Here is an 8,647-nt window from a genome sequence, read left to right as displayed (position 1 = left end):
CCCAGATCCGACAACATCGCCCCAGAACTTACATTCTCGGGCTTGGGGGAGCACATGGGATGCTGGGGATGGAAGGTGGGTCGGCCATGTGCGAAGCCAGTGCCCTCCCCACTGTGCTACCTCTCCGGACCCTGACTAGCTCACCCTTCAATGACCGCTTTGAAGGTGCTATGCTAATGGCCCCCAGACCGGGCACTCTAGGGGATGGGCCATCAGCGTGAGACCATTTTCAGGGAGATGGTGCTTAATGGTTGACTTTGGAGTCCTGGGTTCAAATCTTAGCTGCACCACTGACCTGGTATGTTAGAAAGAATATGGCAGTGGGTAGGCATCTGGGACACCTGGGCATAAATACCAACTCTGCCGTCGACTTATCGTGTGCTCCTGGGCATGTGATGCCCCCTCCCTACCCTGGCTCTACCCTGGCCAGGGCTCTGCCCCTAGCCCTACCCTGACCTCTCCCTCTCGGTCTCCCTCTATCCCTCTCCATCCGTATTTGTTTGGTTTTTTTCTTTGCTTTTTGGGTCACACCCAGCAATGCACAGGGGTTACCTCCTGGCTTTGCACTCAGGAGTTACTTCTGGCGGTGCTCAGGGGACCATATGGGATGCTGGGAATCGAACCCGGGTCGGCCGCATGCAAGGCAAACACCCTACCCGCTGTGCTATTGCTCCAGCCCCTCCATTCCTATTTGTTTCTCTGTCCCTGTCCACCGCCCAGGAGTCAGGATACCTTTCTCACTGGGCACGTTTCTGTGCCCAGAGACCTTCCCCGCTAGGCACAGACGGACAGCGGTTGCATACGGACCAAGCTCCAGGAAGAAGGTCCAGCAGGGTGGGGGCATCAAGAGGCCCTGGGGATGCTTTCTGGTCAGGGCAGCCAGGACCAGGCTCCCGGGGAGAAGGCGTCTGAGCTGAGCTCTAAATCAAGGCTGGGTGATAAAGAGCTGGCAGGTGAAGGGCCTTCAGCAGAGCTGGGAGCTTTGCGAGAGCCGACGGCGGGGCTGCCCGCTCATATCCTCAAGAAGACGTGCCGTGGGGCGGGCGAAGGCAGGCTGGACAGAGGGCTCACTGCTCGGGCATCACTGTCAAAGCCGGTGGCAGCTCTCTGCAAGGACACCGGCCTGCGCTGTGGCCATGTCAGGCTAATGGTGATGGATCTCGGGGGACGGAGGGGGGCCGCGTCTCCCCTGCAGGGAGAGGCCCACACCTCGTGGGTCACTGGGGAAGGGGCGGACCCAGCATGGGTAGGAGAGCGGGGAGAGGCCTCTTGCCATCACCCACCACGTAGTCGGAGCCAGCCACCCCCACGTACACCCCAGCCTCACTTGGGGACTAATGGAGTGTCATGTCATCCACATGCGTGTGCCACCTCGCCTCCCCGTGAACGGTGTTGTCAGCCAGTGAGTTGCAGGGAAGGAGCACAGGGGCGGAGCACCTGCTTTGCACGCTGGGATGCCTGGTGACCCCCCCAGCACCACATTCACAGGCCCCGGCCTTGAGGTATCTGAAGTATTTGGTGACACTCATGAGTGTCACCCGGAGCCCCCGGGCCCCCTGAGCTCCTTGGGAAGCCCCCAGTTAAGGCAGGGGAGGCTGGAGAGTGTGTGGGGGGGATGTATAGGTGCTCTCCGTCAGGCCTCGCATGAGTAGACTCTACAGGGGTGGCTCCTGAGGGGTGGAGGAGGACCCGGGAGGTGTTTGCACGAGGACAGGGAGCCCGTGCTTTGGAAAAGACTGGAAACCTCGTCCAGACTCAGCAGAGAATCTCTGCATTGAGTGTTCTCTGAGCAGTTCACTCTCGGGGTGGGGTCAAGGGCTGCCTCCCCTCCCTGCTCCCCCACTGCCCGGTCCCCGAGTTCCGGTGATGTCTGCAATGTCGTCTTCATTGCAGCACCTTGAGAGATGCATCTTGCAGCTGCTTGGTCCCGTCTGAGTCTGGATTCTTTGGTGTTCTCTGTCCCACCCCCAGCCCCAAGCCCTGAGCCTTCTCAGGGGGATGTCCCGGGTGCTCCAGCTGAGATGTGAGGGGACCAGGGTGGGACCTGCTGGAGGGGGCGTCAGAGGGAAGCGGGCACAGCCATGCCAGGGATCTGGGGGCAACTCCCACACCAGGTTCCTCTTCTCCCTCTCCTTGGCTCCTCTGGTGGCTTGGGGGCTACAGTGCTCACCGTACTCTATCCCTCCACTCTCTCCTGCCATAATCATTTTTTTTGGGGGGGGGTCAAGGAGAGGGCACAGCCATGGGATAAGAATATTTGTTGTTTTTTTGCTCTTTTTCTGTTTTGAAGTAGAGTGTCTTGAGGAAATGTAGCATCTTAAGGGTGCACAGCTCCCAGCTTCAGCAGCTTCCATAAAAAAATAAACATTTTCCATTTTAAAAAAGGAGACAAAGAGAAGCAAATGTTTCTCACCTAAGCCAACAGAACAGCTCCGTGAATACATTTCCCAGCCTGACTGAAGTGCCACAAATAACTCGGAAGAGTCGCCGAATATTCATAGACAATCAGAAATTTACATCCTGGGTTTGCCGCACGCAGCAGCCACGCGGAGCCGAGCCCCGCCTCCTTCCTGCCCGCGGAGGGGACATGCCAGAGAGGCTGGCTCTGACCCAGCACTGGGTCCTCCCCAGGAACACGCACCCAGTCCGTCCCTGTCACCGCGTGGGTCGGTCTGTCGGCCTCTTGTAGTTCAAAAAAATATTTTTCACTGTTGGACAGTCCTAGAAGATCTATCGCCTCAACCCCAGTAGGCGAGTCAGGGTATCTTCCCATTTGTTCTTCCGGTATCCTCCCGAGGAAGGTTCTAGTTTGACAATGTCCATTTCAGAGATCAGGAAGCTGAGACTTGGAGATGGGGAGCAAATCACTCAGTGTCCCAGCTAGGGCATGTCATTTTTTTTGCTTGTTAGTTAATTTGTTTGTTTATTTGGGGCCACACCCAGTGGTGCTCAAGGCTTACTCCTGGCTCAAAACTCAGGGATCATACCTGGCAGGGCTCAGAGGACCATATAGGGTACCAGGGATTGAACCCAAGGCAGCCCCTTACCTGAGCTATGGCACCGGCCCCCCGGGGGTGCTGGCCCCTTAGGGCAGGTCCCACCGTCCCACCCAAAACTCATACCTGCTCTTTGTTTTACTTCGCTCAGCCCGTGGACTGAGCATCGCATGGTGGGCGGGGTGGGAACTCAGAGGCTCAGCAGGAAAGAGAAAGACCCAGGTGCCAACCCAGGCAGTGAAGATACCCAGAAAACTGGCCAGTTGCCACCCTGTCCGTGGCCCCTTTCATCCAGGGGAGCAGCCCTTGAGGTGGGGAGCAGGAAGGGCCGCAGGGACCCCCTGGACATGAAGTGAGGACCACTGGAGAGTGGCCTCTGGCAGCGCTTGAAGGACAGAGGCACTGGGAACTTTTTTTGCGCTTTTCAGAATCACGAGCAAGACAGATGGCGAGAATACAGTTGGTGGAATATTTTTGCACTTTAATAAAGCAATTTTTATGTGGCCCACTGAATTTGTCTTCCCTAAATGAGCACCAGCGAGCTTGGAGGCAGCTCTGAGTCACTTGCAAACAATTAGCTACAAAGAAGGGGTGTGTGTTTGTGTGAGCTTGTGCGTCCGTGCGTGTGGTTTTTGTGTGCGTGGGCATGTGAGTGTTGAGCATGTGAGTGTGTATGTAAGTAAGATTGTGGGTGTATGTGAGCATATGTTTGTGTGTGCTTGTCAATAAGGGTGTGTGTGTATGTGACATTGTGTGAATGTGTGTGTATGTGACATTGTGTGTGAATGTGTGTGTATGTGTGAGATTATGTGGAAGTGTGTGTGCATGAGATTGTGTAAGTGAATGTGTATATGTGAGATTGTATGTGAGATTGTGTGTGAATACACAGGTATGAGTGAGATTGTATGAGTGTAAAATTGTGTGGAAGTGTGTGTGTGAGATTATGTATGTGTATGAGATTGTGTAAGAGAATGTGAGATTGTGTATGCCTGTATTTGTGTGTGTGATTGTGTGTGTGATTGTGTGTGTAATTGTGTGTGTGTGTGTGTGTGTGTGTGTGTGTGTGTGTGTGTGTATGCTCTGTCAATGGTTGGGCCGAACTGGCTGAAGGGAGGGAAATGGGTGCTGAGCTAGCTGATTATTGGCTTCTGGTTTGTATTTTCTGGGTGGGCTTGAGTTGCCACAGCCCCTGTCATCTCGGAAGTGGACAGCCAAGGTGTGGGGTCTGGGGATGGAGTCTGGGAGGCCTCCGACAAGCGCCGTGAGCGGAACTGCTGACTGATGAGCTTGGCGTGGCTGCACTCAGGAGCAGGGAAGGGCCAGGCAGGACGGGGAGCCATGGCCGCATAAGCGAGGGCTCCCCTGGGGGGCAGGCTGAGCAGGGACAGCTGGATAGGAGTGAGAAGCAGAGAGCGCCCTGGACCCGCCCACCAAACGCACATCTGCACAGTCCCTGGGTTTACACCGTGAGTCAGAGCAGCAGGACCCTGCAGGGCGGGCACCGGAAGTGGAGGAAGCCGGCACCTGGCACCTCGCACAGCTCAGCCTGACCGCTGGGGCCTGCAGACTGGAGGCTCCCCGGACTGGTGCCCACAGGAGCAGCCGAGACACGAGGGCAAAGGCAGGCCCGAGGAGGCCCGAGAGGCAGGCACGTGCACCCGCAGTCTCAGACCCTGTCTCAAGGCTTACTCCTGGCTCAAAACTCAGGGGTCGTACCTGGCAGGGCTCAGAGGACCATATGGGCTACCGGGGACTGAACCCGAGGCAGCCGCTTGCGAGGTGCCATAGCACCTTACCTGTGATGCACAGAGGGAGGAAGGATGAAGGATGGGAACAGGAGGGTTGTGAGGCTGTGAGACTGGCTGCCTGCGCCTCCTCCTCCTCCCGTACAACCCAGGCACCGTCTCCAGTTCTCCAGCTCTTGGGTACCTTCATGGGCACAGGGCTCCCGCCTCCTCATCCCAAACACCACAGAGCCACACAACAGACCCTCCAGTTCGGCCATGAACTGACCCTCCAAGGGGACACGCTACAAGGGACAGATGCCACCCCCAACAACACCCTCGGCAGCACCTCAGGAGCACAGAGCACCCCCTGGGGGGGGGAAGCAGCTAGGGTCCCTGCAGAGAGGGAGCAAACAGCACATTTGGAATAACAGCAAGCGCAGAGCCCGGGGCCTCGCACTTTGGAGGCCTGCACTCTACCACGGAGGCCCAGAGCACGATCACTTGCTTTTAAAAAGTCTGCAGGAGACTTTATCTGTCGGTGCCCTCCAGCAGATGAGCCTGCCATCAAAGCTGCTTAGAAAGCACAGGGCTTCGGCTGCCACTGACCACTGACCACTGCAGCTCTGAACACTGCTCCTTGCGGGCGGGGGATGGGGCTCGGCAGATGAGCACCTGCCTTGCATGCATGAGGCCCTGCGCTGCTGAATTCCCCAGCACTGCAAAAAACAGCCTACACAAAGCCCGAACCAAACTGCTGTGGGCCATTTGGCCTCTGTTCCTAATCCCCGTGCTCAGAGTTTTCTTTCCTAGCACTGATCCCTGCCAACGTCTGACGGACGTGCCTGCTTGTTAGACTCCTTGGACACCAGGTTTGTTCTCCGGGCCCTGGAAGGCAGGAGTGTGACATCTTTAGCACCTGGCACAGCACAGGTGTTTGGTATTGTATGTGGGAGAGGAAAGGAAAAAATGCATACTTTAAAAAAAAAATTTTTTTTTTTTTTTTTTTTGGTCCACACCTAGAGGTACCTTTTTCAGTACTCCGGGCTCTCTCCCGCTTTGCTCAGGGGACCGTGCAACGCTGAGGATCCGGCCTGGGCCTCCTGCATGCAAATCCTGGGCTCCAGCCCACTGAGTTCGCCCTCCAGCCTAGAAACACTTTCTGCCTAATACTCCAGAGTGGTGAGATTATGGTATTAATTTTATTTTCCTTTAAATAATGCGGCAGTTTCTATTTTTTCCCCATCATGAACACGAATGATTCTACAGTCAGGAAATAAAAGCCTCAGGAAGGTGATTGCCAGTCCCCTCTGCTGGCACGGGGTGTGTGTGGGGGTGTCCCAACTTCTGGAGGCACTGACCAGCACCGTCCCTCTCTCCATCCTGATCCCGGTGTCCCACAGTCCACTCGCATTCCAGTCTCGCTCCCCCACACGAGTCTCAGGACAAGCCAGACTCTCCCACCTCTGGCCTCTGTTCACACCAGCCCAGTCTTCCAGGGTGCTCCCCAGTCTGCTTCCCGCATACCTGCATGCAGCCTTCTACCTCCTAGACTAGCCGCAGGGCCAGGTCCCGGGAAGGCTCCCCACCGAGACAGCTGATGTCTTCCTCCCCGCCTCTCCACACTGGTCTCACAGCCAAGGGTGCTGCTCTATGCAGAGTCCCTGTCTGTCTGCCTCCGCCCACCCCTGAGCCTGAAGGGCAGGAGCCAGTCCTTCCTCCTCTCTCCCTCCCCAGGGACCAGCTGAGCCAGAGTTCAGAGCCACAACAAACAGGTTTTCAATGAGCAGAGGCAGCTCCTGGGATGCAAGGAAGAAGAATCCAGCCCCCTCCTGGCCTCTGTGAATCAGTTTCCTTATCTGGACGAGGGGATGGGGGGTTGACGCCAGCTCGCGAGCTTGGATAATCATCTACCTCTGCGGCTATGGCCGTCACCTGGGGGCTTAGGTGGTCACCTGGTCCCTGGGGATGTGGCTGCCCATTCAGGAAGGAGGAGGCAGGGCAGGGGGGGGATCTTGGTGGTGCCCCCACAAGAGTGGCTTTGAGGATGACACTCCAGACATGGTGGTTAAGAACTTGGAACTCAGACCAGGTGTCCAGGGACTTGAGGGTCTCAGCCCAGCCCTCTGTCCTCTGGGTTTACCCTCAGCCTCAGGTGTCTGGCCTGTGAAAGGGGCTGTGATTCCCAGTTCACCATGGTGAGGAAAACGGGGATGAAGGTGCCCATCCGCCAGGGCAGCCAGGCAGGGGGAAGACGGACTGAGGGACCCGGGGCAGCTTGGCGGGCCCCTCATGACAATCGCTAACTTCACCCCGCCACTTGGAGTACAGCGCCTGTTCGCACGCTCGCATTCCCTCTCCCTTTCCTCCCGGGCACACATGTGCGTGTATAATATTAACACAGACATATGCATGTCCCAGTCTGAGTCCGTGCTTTTATGTTAATGCCGTATCACTTCCCGAGCTGCTGATGCTGGGGGGAGGGTGTGGGACGTGGAACTCGGGGAGGGTTGACGCGTCCTTGATCACGGGGGTGCAGGGAAGATGCACCAGGCTCCTTCAAGTCCTGTCCATCATTGTCCTTGCTCTCCACCCAGCTTCGTTAGCCGCCCACCTCTCCCCCACCCCCCTCCCCCAAAGCATTTCTGCTGGTTGCAGGCTGGGTGTGAGTGGAAGGGAAGGGGGGTGTGGGCCGTCCACTGTCATCCCCTGACTCACCCAGGCCAAAGTGTGCCACAGGCTCCATCTCGCACAGGTACCCCGAGCCCCCGTCGATGATCCTCAGGTGGGCTCCGCTCTTCTTGGTGTACAGCACCACCTTGGCGCCCCTGGCGAAGGCCCCGAACCGGGTCCGTGGCACCACGCGCAGCCAGTTGTTGCTGAAGCCCTGGGGTGGGGTGGGGCGGGGCGGGGGTGAGGGGGAGGCTCAGGGGGTACGGCAGGGGTGACGGGGAGCAGAGGGTCGAGCATCCAGGAGAGAAGAGGGGGCTGGGCCCGGGTGGCTGGAGAAGGGTCCGAGGGCTGGGAACACGCTTGGCACGTGGGAGCCCCAGGCTCGGGCCTGGCACCAGGCGTGCCCCCCAGGACCGTTCAGTGTGAGCCCCAAACAGGCCAACAAAAGAGATCAATCGCTGGCCCTGGAAACTGCAGGCTGGGGAGGAGAGCTGTGGGGAGGGGGGTGGGGGGAGGGATGCCACTTCTCCCCGGCTCCGAGGCTGCGGTGTTGCAGGAACTGCGGCAGTGGGGACCCTTCAGACCCGAGACCATGTCACATCCCACCAGGCTCCCCCAGCCAGCAAGACAGCAAGGCAGCACCCCACCCACAGCAGGAGGGCTCCGGGTGGGCCCCGGGGCCCGGGCATCCCAGCGCACCTGGTTGCCCCGGAAGACGGACAGCGGCTGAGCCATGGACTCTCCGTGGGACAGGACGAGGTCCAGCATGCCGTCTCCATCGAAGTCGGTCACCACGCCCCCTGCAGCAACACAGAGGTCAGGCCTGGGCTGGGTGGGGGGCAGCAGGGCGGGTGTGTGTGTGTGTGGGGGGGGTGGGGCCACAGCGGGAGTAAGTGGGCAGAGAACCCCGAGCTGCAGGGCCTCCCCCAGTCCCCGCAGGGACACGGGGCCAGCCGCCCCCTCCAGGAGTCATTTTCACTTTCTAGCATACTGGCCTCTTAGTACGGCAGCGTCTGTCAATCTAGTGTTTGCGTGTGCCTGGCCTCCTTCTAGCTGCCCTGGGAACCCAGACAGGTGGGGGCGGGGGTGGGGGATGCCGTTATCCCCGTTTGATGCACACGGAGAGTCAGACAACAAAGACTCTGTCAAGACCACAAGCCGGGCTACAGCAGGACAGGGTCTGTGACTCCCGGTCCTGGGCTCTTTCTCTGACAGTGGCTGGGAAGCCGAGAGCACTTAGCCTGGAGGACCCTG

General features: G+C 58.3%; 1 protein-coding gene across 1 annotated transcript in view; it reads right to left on the bottom strand.

The window, feature by feature from the left end:
• CRTAC1 (cartilage acidic protein 1) overlaps positions 1 to 8,647 on the bottom strand; it is a 150,759-nt gene that overhangs the window by 5,892 nt on the left and 136,220 nt on the right. Inside the window, exons 10-11 of the mRNA XM_055119588.1 lie at positions 8,093 to 8,193; positions 7,439 to 7,607 (exon numbers count right to left, since the gene is read on the bottom strand). Of these exons, the coding sequence (XP_054975563.1) occupies positions 7,439 to 7,607; positions 8,093 to 8,193 (270 nt within the window). The remainder of the gene's footprint in view (positions 1 to 7,438; positions 7,608 to 8,092; positions 8,194 to 8,647) is intronic.

Source organism: Sorex araneus, chromosome 11, assembly GCF_027595985.1.
Source record: "Sorex araneus isolate mSorAra2 chromosome 11, mSorAra2.pri, whole genome shotgun sequence".
Taxonomy (NCBI): Eukaryota; Metazoa; Chordata; class Mammalia; order Eulipotyphla; family Soricidae; genus Sorex; species Sorex araneus.
Note: the sequence above shows the minus strand (reverse complement) of the source record. Positions and strands in the feature narration are given on the sequence as shown.